Source organism: Podarcis bocagei (assembly GCF_964188305.1).
Source record: "Podarcis bocagei genome assembly, chromosome: 4".
NCBI lineage: Eukaryota > Metazoa > Chordata > Lepidosauria > Squamata > Lacertidae > Podarcis > Podarcis bocagei.
In genome coordinates, this window is record NC_138128.1 from 22,553,189 (window position 1) to 22,574,439 (window position 21,251).

The 21,251-nt window shown below is 42.8% G+C and overlaps 1 protein-coding gene across 12 annotated transcripts in view; it reads left to right on the top strand.

The window, feature by feature from the left end:
• Positions 1-21,251, top strand: part of VEPH1 (ventricular zone expressed PH domain containing 1) — a 152,378-nt gene that overhangs the window by 75,413 nt on the left and 55,714 nt on the right. For all 12 annotated transcript variants that reach the window (XM_081190153.1, XM_081190147.1, XM_081190149.1 and 9 more), the window contains 2 exons: positions 6,262-6,482; positions 20,905-21,114. In XM_081190153.1, coding sequence (XP_081046279.1) covers positions 6,262-6,482; positions 20,905-21,114 — 431 coding nt within the window. The remainder of the gene's footprint in view (positions 1-6,261; positions 6,483-20,904; positions 21,115-21,251) is intronic.

Below are 21,251 nucleotides of genomic sequence, written 5' to 3' on the forward strand. Positions count from 1 at the left end.
TGAATGCTTAACTGTGGCAAAGATAGTTGGTCCTTGCCTTGGTCTTGCACCTTTATTTGTTGAAATTTGCTGATTTTGAAGTTTTGGATTGTCTGGGACAGTAGTTAACTATTCTGATTGGGCTGCTTTTAAACTATAAGGAGGGTGCTTCTTTCAGCTTTGACTCATTACTATGTAATCTGAAATTTGCATGAGATTTATTGAGTATTGACATTCCATCACTTCCAAAGCCTTATCCAAAAATTCTAGTGGTCATGGTCAAATCCACACATCTTTCATGTTGTCCTTACATGAATTAGTGAGGTCTGCATTCCTTTAAAATCATAACTGTTTTGTGAAAAACCACCTTCATTCTTGAAAGCAAAAATTGGATTCATCAGAAACAAATCATGTCTATTCTCACAATACTTTAACTCTTCCATGCCTCGCCATCTACATAAATTGCATTCTCAGAATTAATGTCACATTTGGCTTGTTCTTAAGAGGTTCCCTCATTCAGTTGACAGAGACTGGAGGCACAATATATGACCCATCATAGCTGTCAACCTTCCCTTTTTTTGGTGGGAAATTCCCTTATTCCAGCGCCGTTTCCCACTGCTTCCCGCTGCTATCCCGGATTGTTAGATATCCCGTAGACTGTCCCCGGGACAGGTGAGGCTGCTGATTCCTTATTTTCAAATCTGAAAGTTGACAGCTATGTGACCCGTCTCTGCAAAGGACTTGCCTCTCAAAGTGAACCCTACTCTGGTTTGGGGGAGCTAAATATGGGAAAGGGGGTGGCCCTCATTCTCAGCACATCTCCCAAAGATATAAGACAAATGAGTTGGGCTCTACTGCAAGAGGCCTTCCCTGGGAAATGGTAAACTCAAGGGGAAGAGGCTGGTCATATATCAGTTTTTGCAACCTCCAAACAACTCTGATGTAGTGGCTGACCGAGACACAACAGAAGGAGGATGTTGATTGCACAATTTGTTGTTTCTTGTTTACAATTGCAAAATGATATAATGCATACTGCAGTGTGACTGCGAGTGGCATATGTAAGTGCATCTGGCCCCTTTACTTAAAGCAAATAATTTACATTGGGCAAAACTGGAATGGGAACATATGCTTTAAGCAATAAATCCATTGCTCAGGATTAGGAAACAACTGCAGAATGAAATTCTTCTACCAGTTTTCACACATGGGTTAGGGAAATGTATTGATCTTAAAAATGATGTACAATTTGTTCCTCTCTTTATCCTCTGCAGTTTCAAATGTTGGATTTCATAAGCAATTGTTCCTCCCAGATTTAAAAAAAGATGGTGCTGGTATTTCTTTTTTCCCTACCCTTTAAAATTTTATATAGCTTTAATGACTTAAGATTACTGTAGATAGAGATATTTTAAAATGAAATAAATCCAAACCACTTTTTATCTTTTCAAAAATCCACTAAATTTGTGGTCTTTTGTTGTTGTTTATTATTCATTTGAAAATGGACTGGAGATGAATTAAACAGAAACACAGCTGGCACTATAAAAGCTGAAGTTGTTCTGCAAAACAAATAATTAGAATACCCATTAAAAATAATAAGCACGATTATCTAGTTATAAGCATTGCATGAGAACAAAAGGGCAAAAGACGTCACTTTTTTATTGCAGTGTCCAGTTGAGAAATACAAGCAATAAAATAGTTTCTTCCCACATAGACACCCCGCTGACCTTTTCCTTATCTTTGCATTCAGTCCAGTGATTCATCTTGCTTGGAGAGTCTGTGTCTGAAATCCTTCCCCCAAATTGTCTGCGTTTTTTCTTAAAATTACTATGATTTTGTTCATACATCACCCTGCCTGTTACAAGTAATGATTTAAGGCAGGTTTAAGGGAAGTAGCATTGGTTTGCTGCTACTTCCTTGTTTATAGGAAGAAGATAAGTGTAACATGATAATGATGGTGATTTCAAAATGTCCCCACTTCATTCAGACCAAAAACATTGATTCTTCCCCATGGTTGAGCTCTGCTGAAAAAAGCCCCCCCCCCAATTCTGCACAGATGACTGTGCACAGTACTGATTGGCTAGTCTCTGGGAAGTCACTGAGAACCTCTCCCCAAATAAGTGCTCACCTGGGGCTCTGGGTGGGTGGCATTTGCTGCATGGCGTGGCTGCACTGGGTCCATGGAAGCCGCCATCTTCCGGCATGGCCAGAGGAGGGAATGGACACCTGGCACCACCTACCTCTGGCCACAAATGGCCTTTCAGGTATGGACAGGCAGTGCCCACAAGGCCAATCAGGGACAGGGGCTCGGGGGCTGCACCCAACCTGCTCCTGGCCTATTTAAGGGGGTAGCCAGGTTTCTTCTGATTTCTTCTTGCAGAAGAGTACGGCCTTGAGGTAAGGCCTCTTTGCCTGTCTGTCGGCTTGGTCCGAAGCAACAGTCTGGTAAACAGTGGCTTAAACATACTTGGCTGTCTCCCACCCCCCACCCCTTTGACCTGTAGAGCCTAGGGCTTGCCGATCAGAAGGTCGGCGGTTCGAATCCCCGCGATGGGGTGAGCTCCCGTTGCTCAGTCCCTACTCCTGCCAACCTAGCAGGTCAAAGTGCAAGTAGATAAATAGGTACCGCTCCCGCGGAAAGGTAAATGGCGTTTCCATGCGCTGCTCTGGTTCGCCAGAAGCAGCTTAGTCCTGCTGGCCACATGACCCAGAAGCTGTACGCCGGCTCTCTCGCCCAATAAAGCGAGATGAGCACCCAACCCCAGAGTCGGTCACGAGTGGACCTAATAGTCAGGGGTCCCTTTACCTATGATGTGCATTATGCAATAAGATGCCCCCTCCTTCTTCCCCCTTCACAAATTCACTGCCCCACTTTGCTGTCACAACCCCTGCTGGCCCTAGCTCCCATCGTCTATGCATTGGGCCGGAAGGTCTGAAGCATGAAGTTTTGTGCTAAAGACATGGACCCCTCCATTTGGAGCCCTGCACCATCAGTGTTCCTGTGCTCAGCTCCTGCTAGAGGGTTTCCCACGGGTATCTGGGTGGCCACTGTGAGAACAAGATGCTGGACTAGATGGACCATTGGCCTGAACCCGCAGGGATCTTCCTTCCGTATATACTCGAGTATAAGCCGACTTTTTCAGCACATTTTTTATGCTGAAAAAGCCCCCCTCGGCTTATACTCGAGTGAGGCGGGCGGTGGCGGTGGAGGGACGAGCGCCCCAAAAGGAGCCCTTTCTCGCTGCTGGTCCCGCCGCCACCGGCCTCTCACAAGGGCAGGCACAGGAGCTGCGGTTAGGAGAGGCTTCCCTGTGCCTCTCCCAACCGCGGCTCCTATGCCTGCTCTTGCAAGCGGCAGAGGCAGCGGTGGAGGAACAAGCAACCCAAAAAGAGCCCTTTTGGGCTGCTCCTTCCTCCTCCACCGCCGCTGCCGCCATCACCAGGTTTGTGGTGTAGTGAACGGGCTTATACTCAAGTCAGTAAGTTTCCCCATTTTTTTGTGCTAAAATTAGGTGCCTCAGCTTATATTCGGGTCAGATTATACTCGAGTATATATGGTATGTTCTTCCAAGTTAGTCATGGCTTGCTGTTGAATTTGGTTGATCTTGTAGGAACCTCTAGCCACTGTCGGAGGAAGACGGGGGAAGGGGGAGCGCAGCGACCCCAGCACCACGATCCCGGTGGGGTGCTATCGTGGCTGCCCCCCCCCCGTGCTGGGCACCACGCCCCCAGGATGCGTGCCACGCCGCCACCTGCATGAAGCTCCGCCACTACCTCTAGCAAAGATCTTACAATGCAATGTCTGTTGAATAAATTCTCCAAAGTTGAATTATCAACCCTTTATAATGCCCAATAGTGGTGATAACTTTACCAAGATAAATCTAGAGTCACTCCACATTTGTCTTCTGCTGTTTCCTTATATTTTTTCATGCAGCAAAATAAAATAGCTTAAGTGGTTGCAACACTTTATATGAACATCATTCCCCTGTCAACAAATGTAATTGTATACCATAAAAATAGAAAATCTGCTTCCCATAAGGAACATAGGCCTACCCACTCAAAAACCAAACCTACAATAACAATGGTAACTAAAATGCAAGCATTATTTTTACAAGAGACTTCTGATCTTGGTCTTGCTAAAGATTATTGCTTTTATGTTGATGAGAATTTTTTTATAGACTTTTTGTGTGCACGTGTGTGCATATTAATTCCATATCCTATAATGGTATAGTTCATTATGCCTTGACAATTCCCTCTAGAGGCATAGCAGAATTTCAGCACGTCTGGATTTCTGCCAGCAAGATGAAAGTAGAAAACGGCTGGATGATGCTTCCTGGTCCTCTTGAGTCTACTGCAGATATTGTCTGGGAAACAGAACTGTTCTTTAAATATTACTTAAGGTCTTGTTTATGTCTTGATCTCTCTGACCCTAAAGAAAAAGTGAAGGGATGGGTAGTATAAAATCGTGATTTTCCAAATATATCAGCTACCTTTTAAATGCAAACTTTCTATTTGTTGAGCCCACTTCTTGAGATCTATATTCTATGTCCTCTCTGCTGTTTCTGAGGAATGAATTAGCAAGGTCTTTCTTACACCCTCATTGTACTCATACTTCAATATTGCCTACTTCCTAATTAGATTCATTTTCATGGTTTTGAGCTGAAAGACTGTTGGAGTTGTCAAACTTTTTTATGGTAGCTTCTTCTGGCCATAGCTCATTTATTCTCCACATGTGTTGTTGTTTTTATCAAAAGGCTGACTGCCCCAACTGTCTTTCAGTTCAAAACACTGGAGTTGACTCCCATTAGGAAGTAGGTGGGCCGTTTTTCACACCTTCATGAAACCCCCTTGGAACAAATCACTATCTATATATCAGCAGCTGTTTCTGTAGTTCCTGATTGGGAAAACAGCCGCTGCATGACAAAATTGACAGTTCCCCATGTTTCCATTTGAGTAAAAGAAAATATGCTAGGAGATCCACCTACAGATCTCCTGTGTAATATTTAGCTTGGCCCTGTGTCTGCTTCTTGCTAGGTTTTCATGGCTGATACTGGAGAGGAAATCTAAGCCACAATCCTATGTATACTGTTTGGGAGTAAGGCCCATTCTGGGAATGACATCTGAGTAAACGGTGTTTCCGTGCGCTGCTCTGGTTCGCCAGAAGCAGCTTAGTCATGCTGGCCACATGACCCAGAAGCTGCACGCTGGCTCCCTCGGCCAATACCCTTTACAAGCATAGCAGACCCTCCAGTTGTCCCTATTTTCCAGGGACGTCCCTGATTTAGAGAAGCCATCCCGGTTTCTGATTTGACCCTGGAATGTCCCTCTTTTCCTTAGGATGTATCTACAGTGGTACCTCGGGTTAAGTACTTAATTCATTCCGGAGGTCCGTACTTAACCTGAAACTGTTCTTAACCTGAAGCATCACTTTAGCTAATGGGGGCTCTTGTTGCCGCCGCGCCGCTGGAGCACGATTTCTGTTCTCATCCTAAAGCAAAGTTCTTAACCTGAAGCACTATTTCTGGGTTAGCGGAGTCTGTAACCTGAAGCGTATGTAACCTGAAGCATATGTAACCTGAGGTACCACTGTATTTTCATTGGAGAAATGTTGGAGGGTATGGCGTTATCCAATCTCCAAGGCAATCCTGTATAGGGAAGGGTTTTTTAATTGTTTAAAGTTTTATTGTTTTTATATATGTTGGAAGCTACCCACAGTGGCTGGGGCAACCCAGTAGAAGGTGTGGAGTATAAATAGTAAAATTATCATTATGGAATGGGACGTCCCCATTTTCATCAGAGAAATGTTTGAGGGTATGGCATAGACTGCCCATCTTTTCTTTTACAGATGTTGCACTTGTGGCAGTTCCTACTGATCTAGATCGGCTGTTCACCCATTGGAATCGTATTCCTTTCTTCTTGGCCTCTTCCAATTTTACTAAGCTAGAAGAGCACTACAACCTCATTCCCTAATTAGGATTTATAGTTGCCAATCACTTTCCTTATTTATTTACCCTGCGTACAATATACAAGACACTAGAGAATTTGAAAGGGGTCAGTGCTCCCCCTTCTATCTTTATACACATTTTGCTTGAGTTATTTAAACAAAGACTTTCATTAAGTCTGTGTAACATGTTTATCCCAGCTGTACTTGAGATTTTTATTTTTCACGCAAATGCTCAAGTGGTTTGAATTCCTCCCCCACAAGTGTTCTGTGGATTTTATTTTTCTGGTAAAGTAGTCTGAAACTAACAGCGTTCACTTTATAAAACCATCTTTTTCTCAATTGAATAGGAAAGAGCCAGGATCTGCCTGATCTACTTGGTTAATCAGCTGGCCAACATGGAGCATTCATTTCACCATATTCTTCTGTTGGAGATCAAGCACATCACAGACACCTTCTCCAATATCCTGGGTATCCAGAGCAGAGACATTTATCGTATGAGCAACAGTTTCACAGCCATAGCAAAACTTCTCATCCAACAGCTGGAAAACGACGCCACCGCTGAGAGCAGGTAAGCCCAGTTCTTTTGTTCCTTTATATAGGTAACATAGCACATTAATAAATATGTGTGGCATCTTAGATGTGCTATTGTCACATTTAGTATATCAGTTGAAAAGGATTTAACCATCAGATGCCTTTCTTTTTAAAAAGATTTTATTTATAATTTTTCAGGGAAAAGATACAATTAATCAAACATTTTCCAATAAACATTCAATTAAAAAAATGACTTCCCTTCTCCCCTTCCATGGTTTTGTCATGGTTATCTTTTACTGCTGCGTATTATAGTTAATCAACACCTTCTTTTCTCAACTTTATTCTCAAGTTAACTTTTACTGCTGAACTCACGCCACACCTGCTAACCTACTAACATGTTTACAGTATATATTTTTTAATAATCTACAGACATTTTCCAATCCTCCTTGAAGGCTGTCTCATTTTGTTCTCTAATTTACTAGTCAAACTTGCTGATTCTACATATTCCATCAATTTCAACTGCCACTCCCCTTTCATGGGTACTGCCTCCTCCAGGGGTTTGGGGGCATATAATATTCTTGCTGCTGCAGTCACATACACAAACAAATTCTTTTGGCTCTTTGGTGCATCTGGTCCAATTATCCCTAGAAGAAAAGATTCTGGTATTTTGGGGAGAGACCTTTTAAATATTTTTTTTATCTCATTATGTATCATCTCCTAATATCACTTAGCTACTCTACAAGTCCACTACATATGATAAAATGTACCTAAGACACATTTCTTAACGGATGGTGTTTTCTTATCAGCTGTGGTCTGATGATTGGTCATGTAGATCAAAAATACCAGGATTTTTTCCATAGGGAAATCACTGCCTATCTACCTCAAATAACTACTGATTTACAAGATTCCAATTCGGTTTTGAAACTTTTTAACCTTCTTATAACAAACCTTACCACTTTTTTTACATTACCTCCTCAAAAGGCGAAAGTGGCGCATTGCAGTGCTGGGGCCCCTTGGTTTAACACCTCTTGCAAACAAGCAAGATCCCTTCTTCGTTCCATCTATAATGAATACAAAAACTCTAATGCCCAAGCTCTACCATCCTCCTATTTACAAGCCAAAAGAGCATACAAACAGACTTTAAAGCTGGCCAAACGTGAGTGGTATCTAAAGCGTTGGCGAGCCTTGATTGCGGCCTCTAGATCCCGCAGACCACAGGAATTTTGGGCTTTGATAAACAAAAGAGGAAGGAAGTACCCAGTGACGATTATCCCTGCGCCCACATGGGAACAATTCTTGAGTAAATATTTCTCCTTGGCAGAGGAATCCAACTCATCCACGGAATTCCGAGCCGACCATCTACCTTTGTGGCCCTCTACCGACCCAGACCTGATAATGGACTTTATATTAGATCTGAAAACGGGCAAAGCCCCCGGGCCGGATCTAGTCCCTGCTGAGGCTATTGTTGCGCAACCGAGGTGGTGGGCTGAAATCCTGGCCAAAGTCTTTGATGTGATTAATTCTACGGGGCTTATCCCTAGGTCATGGAAGGAGGCCGTGATCGTGCCAGTCCATAAAAAGGGTCCCCCTGCTGACCCGGAGAACTATCGGAACATCAGCCTTTTGTCTATCATCGGGAAAATCTATGCAAAATTTTTGCTGTCTAAGCTGTCCCATTGGGCAAACGACTCAAATTTGATTGGCCACGAGCAAGCGGGCTTTAGGAACAATTATTCAACCACTGACCATATGGTAATTATGTATCATCTTGCCAGAAAATATTCTGCCCCGAGTCGGGGGCGCCTATGTGTCGCTTTCATAGACCTAAAGGCCGCCTTCGACAGTATCCCAAGAAACTGTCTATGGAAGAAATTAGAGAGATGGGGCAGAGATAGAAGGCTGTTATGGCTTATAACCCAATTACACCACGGGTCGTCGGCTAGAGTGAGACTCACACCGGCGGGAAACCTATCCAACGAGGTCCCAATAAATAGAGGTGTGCGCCAAGGCTGCATTTTGGCCCCACTCCTCTTCAACTTGTTTATTAGCGATATGAAGCTCTTTCTGAATGAGTCTCAAGCCAACATTCATGCCCCCCGCCTAGCTGATTTTCGCTGCCCTCTGCTCCTATATGCCGACGATGCAGCGATCCTTTCCTACTCTAGAGTCAGTTTATGCAGAGCTCTAAAGATTTTTGCGGCTTATTGCAAACTCAACCATCTGACAATTAATCATGGGAAATCTAAAGTCCTCATCTTTACCAGGTCTCGGAAAACTTACAGCTGGAAGTTAGATGGAGTCCAATTAGAACAGGTTTTCAAATTTAAATACCTGGGAGTCTTTTTTCACTACAACCTAAGCTGGAAGCCACAGATAGAGTATTTACTAAACAAAGGGAAAACAATACTTTATACTCTACTCCAATTTTTTGCGGCCGACGGAGCCTCCCACATCCCTTCTGCATTGAAGGTGTACCATGCAAAAGTGGTTTCCACCCTCTGTTATGCTGCCCCACTCTGGGCCCCAGGGTCCAATTTAACATCGTTGGGGACATTGCAGAATCAGTTTCTCCGTCGCCTCCTGAAACTCCCCATGTGTGTGAGCAACGCAGCCATACGTCTGGAGTTAAGGAGTGCATCATTGGAGACTGTCATCTGGAAGCGAGTCTTTGGTTATTGGCTGTCCAGCTGGCATAGGCTTCCCGACCATTACCTTTTTCAGTGCCTCTGGCGGGACGACTTTGTCAATCCGTGGGTAGGAAATATCCATGCCAAACTTCTGAGCATCGGAATTTCCCCAGCGGACTCTTTAAAGATGAACTTACGCTCAGCCAAAAGCCTTATTGAGCAAAGATTAGCAGACATTGAAAATCAACACAACCTCGCCGGGGGTGGGGGTGTCTGCTCCCCCAGGTATCACGGAATAACCCCACCACTTGGCCTCCCATCATACATGTCATCTCTTTCATCTGTACCACACCGACTTGCATTTATTCGTGCAAGGTTCAATGTCCTTCCATCGAACCTGCTGAGCCACAGATTTTCCAAGGGTTTGGTGTCTCCGCTATGCGTGTGTGACGGGAAAACTGTTGATTCTCTTCCACACATAATGTTCAACTGTCCCCTACATAGCATAGCCAGGACTAAATTCCTGGGTCCTGCTTTACTGCGCTTGGTTGGCAGGCCTGTTGAGTCACATGCCGCACTACTTTTGCAGGATACAGATCCTTCTGTAACTCTGCAGGTGGCGAGATTCCTGAATGCGGTTATCTCACACACAAAAACCACCAAAAACAACAACAACATCAAAAACTAATCGGACAGTTATGAAGAAGAGTGCATGTCGGATCTCGTCTTCAGTTTTCCTTTTTCTGGGATCCGTCCCCTGGAGCTCTCCGGGCCCCAAGCTGTTATCTGGCTCTGCTCAATGACCCACCCCTGCATCATGGCGTTCACCTTCTGGTGCCGAATATATCGGTCTTTATGCCTCTGTGCTTTTATGTTTGTACATACTTTATGGGCTAATAGCCGTAAATAAATAAATAATAAATAAATAAATAAAATAGATCAGTTATTGGAGGATTTTATAATTGTTGAAGTTTCAGGAGGAGGCTCTTATCTAAACCCTGGAGACCCTAAATATGTGCTACCAGCTCATATGTGAGTTCTGTAAGGTAAAGGGACCCCTGACCATTAGGTCCAGTCATGGCCGACTCTGGGGTTGCGGCGCTCATCTCGCTTTATTGGCCAAGGGAGCCAGCGTACAGCTTCTGGCTCATGTGGCCAGCATGACTAAGCCACTTCTAGCAAACCAGAGCAGCGCACGGAAACGCCATTTACCTTCCCGCCGGAAGGTATCTACTTGCACTTTGACATGCTTTCAAACTGCTAGGTTGGCAGGAGCAGGGACCGAGCAACGGGAGCTCACTCCGTCGTGGGGATTTGAACCACCGACCTTCTGACCGGCAAGTCCTAGGCTCTGTGGTTTAACCCACAGCGTCACCCGCGTCCCATGTGAGTTCTGTAGGACAGCGTATTTGAAAACAGCTTGTCATGCCATAGTGTGCAGGTGTAAGACTTCCTGAAACCACACTGTCCCTCACTGTACACATTGAGCATTGAATACATGGAAGAGATTCCAATGGCCAGCAAAGAGCTTACCTTACAAGTGGTAGAAGAGATGCGAATAAATCTCATATCAGTCAGCTTATTAAGGTACCTGAGAAGGGAAGGATAAAAAGGTCTGTTTTCTGGCAAGTATTTGAAAGTGCGACTCCATTATTTAGCAGAATGGTTCAATTACTTTGAGGGACTTTGGTTCATATACTACAGAAAGAAAGGATGCATTTAAAAAATAGCAAGGATACACCACAGGCATTTTCCCATTCAGCTGCTCTCACACAAATACCCCAAACATCTTTGTCAACTATAGAGTTGGCAAAGCAATTTGGGTGCTTAGCAGAGGAAGCTGCGGAAAACTACAAAACAACTCTGGCATGCACTGAAATGTTTACCTCATACACCTTTAGATTGTACCCAAAGTTAATAGTAATATACCTGTATAGTGTTCCAAGTATTTCATCTAACTTATCTCTTTAAACCTTAGAGTAGCCCTCTTTAAATTATTGCCATATCAGTAAGCAAAGGATGAGAAAACGGAAACTTGAATAATGCCACCTAGCAAATTTATGGCAGAGCCATTCTCTTAGCCACTATGTTATACCAGCTTTTTGGTGCTACTTGTAAGAAATTTGCCCATTTGCTCAGACATCTCACGCTTTGAAGGGAATACAGCTAGTACCCAAATTGTCACATTCTCTTTCTTGCTTCACACATCGTTCATTGTTTCTTTGTGTAAACTGCTTTGAGGGTTTTGGTTTTTGGGTTTGTTTGTTTTACAATCAAGTAATGTCTACATTTTATGAAATAAAATAAATAAATAGATAACTGGGAACTATAAATTCATAGTTTGAGATTGCAGGAGATGTTTAAGGAAACAGATAAAATAGTATTGGTCTATGGGTTGCATCCAGTTCTTCATGAATGGAGTAGTACTAGCACAATGGGATTTTCCCTTCCCATGTACCCCTAAACGCTGCTTGGGGAGGGGCCCCCCACCCCTCTGGAGCATATTTTAAGGAGGCTGCAGGGGAGAGGATAAGATGAGGAAGTGCGAGTGAAAATCTGATGTGTTGGACACAACCCTATAACTGTATCGATATAGCTACATGCTACACGTTTTAACATAGCAGATGTTTTTCAAGTCTGTTTTCTTAATAAACCCAATAAACATTAGCTAAGGCTGAATATTGGATTATAAGAGTTCTAGAAAAGCCTATTGTAACTGCTGCAAGCATAACAATGAGCACCAGTCTTCCTGTCTCACATCTAATACCTTAAAATCCCAGCAAACATCTCATTTCACTTTCCACTGGGGTATATTTTCATTAACGTGATATACCCAGCTGTTTTTCAAATAGCTGTCTGTTAGCTCTACGCCACTCAGCTTCATAAACACTTTGCTGTACTTGCTTCCCAAAGCAAGTTTTAAATGTTTTCACATGCTCAACTCTTGAAATGGTTACATTTTATTGAACTTCTAATAAGTTCTGTTCCTTGCACTCGATGCAAATAGCCATTTTAAGTGCAAGCATACAAAAAACACACAACCCATGTTAAATACAATTTTCAAAGCCTTCCTTAAAAATGTCAGTGTGTCCAAATGAAAAAGAAAACAGCACAAACTATGGACACAAACCTGTCAGAATTAAACTCTATTGATTCCAATGGGAGTGCCCTTAACTTCAGCAAAATCATTGGATTTCAAGTGTGCTCAACTTTCACTGGCATGTGCCCAGTATTTTAAAAGCATTCACTCTTATAATAAAGTAGCACAAAGCCTGTAAGGATATAGTAATTATTTTATTTCATCTATCCCTAGCGTGCTCATCAATGAGTGAGTGTCATATTAAGTAAAGCAAGACCGACTCCTCTGTGCAAACACAGTTCGCCTCAAACCTAGTGTGCTAATATATGTCCAATAAGGACAGGTCGTTTTTGTTGTTATATGCTACTAATGTGCAGTAATCCCTTTTAAATTGCATGAGAGCCTCATCACTGGTATTAAGCAGATTATAAAAGGTCAAGAAGGGATGGGAAATCACACATATGATAAGATGCAACACAGATGTCACTGGCAATACAAATATGAAAAGCAGCCTTATGTTTGCATTGGGAGCCAAAATACTGGATAGAATTAAAAATAGATGTAATGGAAACTTAGTGGACTTGAAATTCTGCAAATGTCAGACAAACTAACCTGGCAAACGTGATGAAAATATTAATTACTAATAGCATTGTATCAGAAAATTGAAGTGTATGCCATATGTATCTCTAAAGGCAACTCATAGAGGAAATAACCTATCCCTGAACTCAAAGAAGTGTTCTGGAAGCCCAAAGGAGGTTGGGAAGAGTCATTCCGCAGACAAAGCCTATGATAAGATTATAGAGGGAAGCTGGCTGACAAATAAAATGTTCTCAAAATGCATACCCCTCAGCATCCCTCTGATCAAAACTGGGACACTTGTTTTTTCATCTCAAGCTCTCATGGGAGCCAGCTGGTTCTCACAGAAGACCAAAAAATGAGCATCTTTTGATCTGGCACAAGCCAAATGACTTTGCACTAGAGTGTTGGACCGAAAAACCGGGACATTCCAGGATCCAAAGAGAAGCCAGGATGGCTTCTGTAATTCCAGGATGTACCTGTTAAATCAAGATGGTTGAGGAGCATCTGAAATAATAAATCATAGCTCTGAGACAAAACAGGACAACGCTGGTGTAAAACAATACTTGTCCCAAACTCCCAAAACCGGGTTCACACTTTCCCCTGGAGATTTGGGGTGGGGTGGGGAGAAGGTCAAGGAGAGAATCTGCATTGTTCTGGTAGAAATGTAAGTTCTTCCTCCAATATAAGCCAACAAGATTTGAACTATAAAATGGTGGTTTTCTTGAGTCAAAATGAGAGTACCCCTAAACATTTTTAGGGGGTAAAGCACTGCCTATAGGTGACCTGCAGAGGCACCACCTCAGTGCCAGACAGCCAAACTCCTCATACCAGACTGTTAACAGGCAAGCCGTGTGTGTGTGTGTGTGTGTGTGTGTGTGTGTGTGTGTGTGTAATGACCAGAGTTGCAAGGCAATGCAATCCATGAATTTCCGAGTCTCCCTCAGCTTCCCATGGAAGATAACTTACAGGTCTCACTAAATTCAATAAGAATGTGTGCCAATCATCTTCATTAAAACATATCAGGACTTTATTAATCTGCCCTGAAGAACTGCAATAGGACAAGTGGTATTTGTATATTTAATTTTTTTGCATTATATTGTTACTAACTCACAGGACCGCCACTGTTTAGGATTCCAGCCAGTTAGACAGACGGCCTGCTAGGCTTTCCTCCAGGTTAGTATAAGCTGTTACATAAAGAGCACCTTGTTGGCTTATATTGGAGGAAGAACTTACATTTCTACCTGAACATTGCAATTATCTCCCTGACCTTCTTCCCACCCCACCCCAAATCTTCAGGGGAAAGTGTGAACCTGGTTTTGGGAGTTTGGGACAAGTATTGTTTTACACCAGCGTTGTCCTGTTTTTTCTCAGAGCTATGATTTATTATTTCAGAGGTAAGAACAGGATTTGGTCTTCAAGGGCAAGGATCCAAAGTAAGGATCTGTTAGGGACCTCTAAAACAATCTCCTCTTGTTGAGGGTAAATCTCTCGTCTTATGAAACTGGTTTGCTCACAGGATTGATGACAGGACACGACAAATCCTTTTACTTCAAGGCAACTGTCTTGTGTGCTGTCAAAAGCTGAAGCAACAGAAAGTTATACGTAAAATGAGTTGGTGTTTCCTGCTGGAGGAACGTGCACAAAGCCAGTTCAGCGCCAATAGGTCTCAGCTCTTGAACAAGAAGGTTGATTCCATTTGTTACTATTTCCCGTCTGTTACTTCATTTTTACAAATATTCAGCTTAACACTCCTTGGCTTCAATCCGTTGTCTGTCATCTGATAGGTGTAGTTTATGCTTGTGCTTCAGATACGTCCCTCCAGTTGAAGTCACTGGTATGTGAACTGGAATAATGGCTGCCTCTCAGGTTGTTGTTTTAAACCATTAGAGATGGCGTAAGGTTGTTTGAAGTTGAACATGGGATGAAGAAACTCAGTGCTGCGAAGTTGGACTGGGTGCACACATAAGCTATCTGCTGTTCTTTCCTGAAAGAAATGGTGGTGATAGGAAAATGGCAACACTTAGGTCAACACTGCCTTCAAGTTGATATGGCTGTTTAGAAATCTTCTGCTCATCTCTACCTCTAGTTTTCTCTAGATTTATAGATTTTCACTGTACCATTCTATACAGAAACCTGTGTGTAAACCCTAATGACCAGGGGTCAGCAATATTTATCTTGCCTGGGCTGGATTGGTCCCGTGGAGATCCCTCCATGGATTGCGGGCATGCATGAGTGCGTTCGCCTGCGATTTTCACCATCTGCGCGTGCACAGATGCAATTTTCGGCAGATGCGATTTTCAGTGCCGCGGAAGTGAGTCCCTGCACTGTGCTGCGCCGGTTTAGCACAGTGCATGAGCAGGCAGTTTGGTTCGGGGATGGCTCAGGGGCCAGTCAAATGGCCCATGGACCTTAGGTTGCTGACCCCTGCTAATGACTGTAAACGTGCTCAAAAGTTGACACTTGTCATGCTTACTCAGTATGCACCATATAGTGAAACGGACAAAGGTGGTATTGTGGTCTAAACCACTGAGCCTCTTGGGCTTGCTGATCAGAAGGTTGGCGGTTCGAATCCATGCAACTGAGTGAGCTCCCATTGCTCTGTCCCAGCCTAGCAGTTCGAAAGCATGCCAGTTCAAGTAGATAAATAGGTACCGCTGCGGCAGGAAGGTACATGGCGTTTCCATGAGCTCTGGTTTCCGTCACGGTGTTCCATTGCACCAGAAGTGGTTTAGTCATGCTGGCCACCTGACCCGGAAAGCTGTCTGTGGACAAACACTGGCTCCCTTGGCCTGAAAGTGATATGAGCGCCACAAAGCCATAGTTCTCTTTGACTGGAGTCCTTTACCTTTTTACCTATATAGTGAAGCACACAGATCTGCAATGGTTGTACAGCCTGAACCCATTTCTTACATGGAAAAGCATTCCACCTCATAATTATTCAGTGTTTGAAGTAGCCCTGACTCTGAGGTCAGATGCAAATATAAAAGATGATTTTGAGTTAACAGTGTAATTTGAAAATTTGTGTGTCGACAATAATTCATTCCTTTAGGAAACCTGCAGTTACTGTACTTATAGGGAAGTGACTTTTCATACAGTGATTGTTGGCCTGAATCCTTTGACATGGGGAATTTTGCATATTATCTGATGTAATTAAAACCATGTGTTAATGAAAACCATGCAGTATTAGAATGCCCCGGCCCCCTGCTGATCCCAAAGATTCAGATCATTCAAATGTGAATGAAGAATTTTAATACATAGTGATTTCATCTTAGAAATCAACCATGGTCAACTTAACAACAAACAGAAAATGCAGATCTACCGAAACCTCCCAACCACAATTCTTGAGAATAACAAGGCATGAAATTTTCATTGTATCCTTTTTTTGTTTTGTTTATTTTTCTTAATAGCCGGATGAACTGAATTCCTTTTCATTGTAAGCGAGGCTTGAGCTGCCATATCTGATTTGGCTCTTGCAGCCCTTACACCTTTTATTTTCACTGCCATTCGTCCATTTTAAGACAGCCCTTTGCCAAGATAAGCAATGTTGAAAGTGCATGATGATATTGATGTGCTCTTTGGAAATGATCCAGTGTAGGATATTCTTTTCCCCAGGGCTATGCATCTTGATTATGACCATTTGCTCTTAAGAAGGTTCATATCAGGGCTCACCAAGCAACTTTTCACCATTGTTCAAAGCTTTTTCAGAACCACTAAAATCACTCTAAGTAGAGATCCTCCTATAGAATTTATTTTAGCATAAGTTCTTTAGGGAGAGCAGAATACTAATCACTTTGGGTTAGATAGCTTTATGCAGTTTGCCTCTGAGCTCCCACCTCTTCCTATATTGGTAGCAGGGAGATTTTAATACTGGCCTACCTCTCAAGCTTGCTGTAAATATTGCTGAGATAATGTATGAAAGGCTCTTAGAACAGTTTCCGGGCATAGCGGGCAAGTTTATGAAATATTTTTCCAAATGTCAAAATTCTAGGGCTATGATGATTTACTTAGAGTAGACCTGCTGAAGTTAATAAGCCTAGCTAAGTTAGGGCCATTGATTTCAGTGGTCTACTCTTAGTGAAAATTAGCTGAATACCACCCTAGAGTTTGGGCAGAACATCTTGGAGTGAAACCTATTCACAATTTTCACCAGTAATTAGTTTTATTGCTGACTCTTTTCCTAGAAGAGGCAAGAGAGGAGGAGACATATCTCACAGTTGTACATAGTATGAAGGCTATAAGTGAAGCATTTCATGCTTGTTCCATTAGTCTTACTTTCCAGCAAACAGTTTGCCTGGAAAACCACATTGTTCTGGAGGTCAGCCTGGACGTAAACAAGCAGAATACAATGTTGTACCCCCTGAAGAGGATCTCCGGGGACAAGATTTTTGGGGCTGGCTTTGGCGAGGCAGCACAGAATCCTCTATTCTGAGAATTCCACTTGTGTGATATTAGCTAACTAGAGGAGTCTTAAGCCAAGTTAGATACTTTATAGATTGCTAAGCCATAGTAAACAATGTACATGCAAACGTAGAACAAAATGTCCCTTAAAAACAACAGACTGTTACAAACATTTCTTTCTATGACCTGACATTGATTCAGACTCTTATGCTGCCTTGAACACATTTTACCCTTTACATATTACATTTAGTGAATTTTCTTTTTTAAAAAATATAATCTTTATTAGGTTTTTTTAACATATCATTTTCAACAGTAATTAAACATACTTTTACATCTTATTCAAATTTTTGACTTCCATCAATCCTGTCTGAAAATTGTCCAATCTAATCTCTCAGTATGCATTTCTTATCTTCCCTATTACATTTCAAACTCTTAACCAATATCTCTATCTTTTTCTACTTTATAACACTTCTTATATATCTCCTTACAAAACCTCTTGTAGTCCTACTAGCATAATTTGTTGATTACAGTTGCTCTTCAAATAATTCATATACTTCTTCCAATCTTCTGTAAATCTCTGGTCTCACAGGTTTCGAATCCTTCCTGTCATTTTGTCCAATTCTGCAAAGTCCATTAATTTTGTCTGCCATTTTTCTTTCATTGGAATTTCTTCTTGTTTCCATTTCTGGGCTAACAACACTCTTGCCGCAGTTGTTGCATATAAAAACAATTTAACATCTTGCCTATTAATGTCCTGACCTATAATACCAAGTAAAAAGTGAATTTTCAATCAGATCTCCATATAGTTCATGAGTAGAATGAGGATCTAATAGTAGGAACTCAGAAAAGTTTATGCAGTTCACTGCCACAAGATGTAGTGTTGAGTTTAAACACTTCTCATGTGGTTCCAGAGGGACCCCAAGTATTCAGCGGATGTGCATACAGGAGAAAGTATCATCCCCCACATGTCTCTACCCTAGTATGCCTATGTGAATGCACACCTACAAATTGCCTATACATGTACACTCAAATGCACGTAGGCATCTCTCCCTGTTGCTTATGAGGCTCTATACCCTAACTTACCCTTAACTTTCAGCCATTTGTCAACCCCGTCACAAAACATCCATAAGCTCTCCCTTTTCCAATCTTGGACCCCTACATAGAATCAAAGAGAATACAATATGGCTAGCACAGCTGTATCTCCTATCCTTTTAAGGCAGGTATGGGGAACTGGATCCAACTGGGGGTAGATTCAGGGGTTACCTGACTTCAGCAGGTCACTTTGACAGGTGAGTGAGGGCAGACACCTGTCAATGATGCCAGGAGATACCACTTCAAAGAAGGAATTGGGAGCACACTTAGGGTCCACTCCCTAAGGTCTTCCTTCCTTTCCTTTTTTTGCAACCCTGGTTTTAATGCAAGCTGAGCCTGTGAAGGAAGGAAGGAAGGATCAGGAACACGCCTTTCCAACTGTAATTTGGTGCTTTTTTAATGTGATGCCTTTTTCTGGGTTGGAGGTTCAAGGGACACAAACCTGCAGTGGTCTTTTTGAGTTCAGGGAAAGAGTTTCATAGGGACACACCAGCTATTTCCAACCTGCTACTATATTCAGTGCTATTATTCTGGGAGAAATAAGTGCCGGAACTCACCATGAACGCCTCCTTTGTTCTCTTTAATGGCAATGGTGCCCACCTGAGGGGTGCCAAAACTGAGTTCCTGCTGGAAAAAAGCTCTGACTTATATTGATGTTGGTGAGGCTCTAGCAAACTGTTTGCAGATGGCTATTTCGAAACTGACTGTGGGATTTATGGTCTGACAGTGTGGTCTTTTATCTGTGTACTATGATGCTTTTATTGCATTTTATTGGGGTAAATTAGATTTTTATTGTAATGCAAGTTTTTGTTTTGAATATGATTTATTACTGGAAGCCATTCCATGGATTGTGTTTTGTCCAGGAACAAGGTGCAACTTGTGTGTGTGTGTGCGTGTGCGTGCACGCAGCTATGTATTCTTGCCATAGTGCACCAGGACAACATTGCTTCCAGGCACTCTGGGGGAAAGAAAATGCCAGCACACAAACCACTGAAGGGAGAGAACGCCTCTCTTGTTTCTGCCACCACTGGAAGACTCCATCTTTGTTCTTTGCAACCCCCTTCCCGACTCCACATTTTGTGTGCCCTGCAGTCTGTCTGGAGGGCACTACAAAGATTGTTAAAATTATTATTTTGATGTATATATAGGAATATGTGTCACCTATGGGACGCGGGTGGCGCTGTGGGTTAAACCACAGAGCCTAGGACTTGCCGATCAGAGGGTCGGCGGTTCGAATCCCCACAACGGGGTGAGCTCCCATTGCTCGGTCTCTGCTCCTGCCAACCTGGCAGTTCGAAAGCACCTCAAAGTGCAAGTAGATAAATAGGTACCGCTCCGGCGGGAAGGTAAACGGCGTTACCGTGCGCTGCTCTGATTTGCCAGAAGCGGCTTAGTCATGCTGGCCACATGACCTGGAAGCTGTACGCCGGCTCCCTTGGCCAATAAAGCTAGATGAGCGCCGCAACCCCAGAGTCGGCCACGACTGGACCTAATGGTCAGGGGTCCTTTACCTTTATGTGTACACACACACACACATGCACATTTATATACATTGACAGCAAATTAGTTGCAGGTGTCTAAAGGCTGCTTGTTATATATAGCACTTTTACTAATCTGTTCTAAATTGCATTTTAGAATACTTGCCTTAGAGATGTCCAGCTGGTATTCAAGATCATATCACTGGGAATTCTTCCTCTAGTTCTTTGCTTAGACATCCACATTTATTTCTCATCTATTGTTCTCTTAGTAATATATTCAGCAGTAGCCGTTGAGGCAGTTTGCACAATACGGACATAGCCACACTGCACCCACATGGAGGCCTCTACACAAGGTGATGATGCCATTCATTCAAGCAGGGGGCAAGCCAGTCTAGGCATCCTCATAGCTTATAGCTGGTGGTGTCAAAAGTCCCTTGTTCTCGAGCGCCAGAGTGGTGTAGTGGTTAAGAGCAGTAGACTCGTAATCTGGTGAACCAGGTTCGCATCTCCGCTCCTCCACATGCAGCTGCTGGGTGACCTTGGGCCAGTCACACTTCTCTGAAGTCTCTCAGCCCCACTCACCTCACAGAGTGTTTGTTGTGGGGGAGGAAGGGAAAGGAGAATGTTAGCTGCTTTGAGACTCCTTCGGGTAGTGATAAAGCGGGATATCAAATCCAAACTACTACTACTACTACTACTACTACTACTACTACTACTACTACTCTTCTTCTTCTTCTTCTTCTTCTTCTTCTTCTTCTTCTTCTTCTCCTCCTCCTCCTCCTCCTCCTCCTCCTCCTCCTCCTCCTCCTCACTGATTGTAATATATTTCCACAGAGCGAAATGTTTGAAATTATCTTGTAAAAGTTGCCTCTAAAGTCAATTTAGTCAACTCCTTATGACAGATATATGGTACAGCCTTTAATTTATTTTGGCACATTTTTACACCAGTCTTCGGCCAAATATGACATATGGGAAGGAGCTGTGAGGTAAGACCGACAGTAGAGAATTATATAGCACAAGTCAGAAAGGTGTAGGCCTGGACTAAATGGGAATGATGATCCCTCGAAAGAACCTGGCCACAGATGTACTTGGAATAAATGCTGGCATATATATGGACCCTTAGAGATGCATATATATTTTTTATTTCTACCACCTGCAAAATAGGACGATGTTTCTGTTAACCCCCCAGTTTTTCACCTCTCCTAGGGTAGAAGATGTTGCTGAAACAGAATCTCCTTCTCAGCTGGATGACTTAAAATCCACTATGAATGGGAATGAAGACGATGAAAAGCTTCAGGTTAAAAAACAAGCTTTTGAAGAGAAAATAAACATTGACAGCAGTACGCCTGGCTCTGTCGGCCGGTACAGTCTTGGCCAGGTTTCTAAAGAAGAAAGGAAGGACATGAGGTTTAACAGGTATGCTTCAGTGCAGGGTGTCAGCGGTTTTGCATGCCGATTGGTTTTCCCATACAGTGGTGCCTCGCAAGACGAAATTAATTCGTTCCGCGAGTTTTGTCGTCTTGCGATTTTTTTCGTCTTGCGAAGCACGGTGT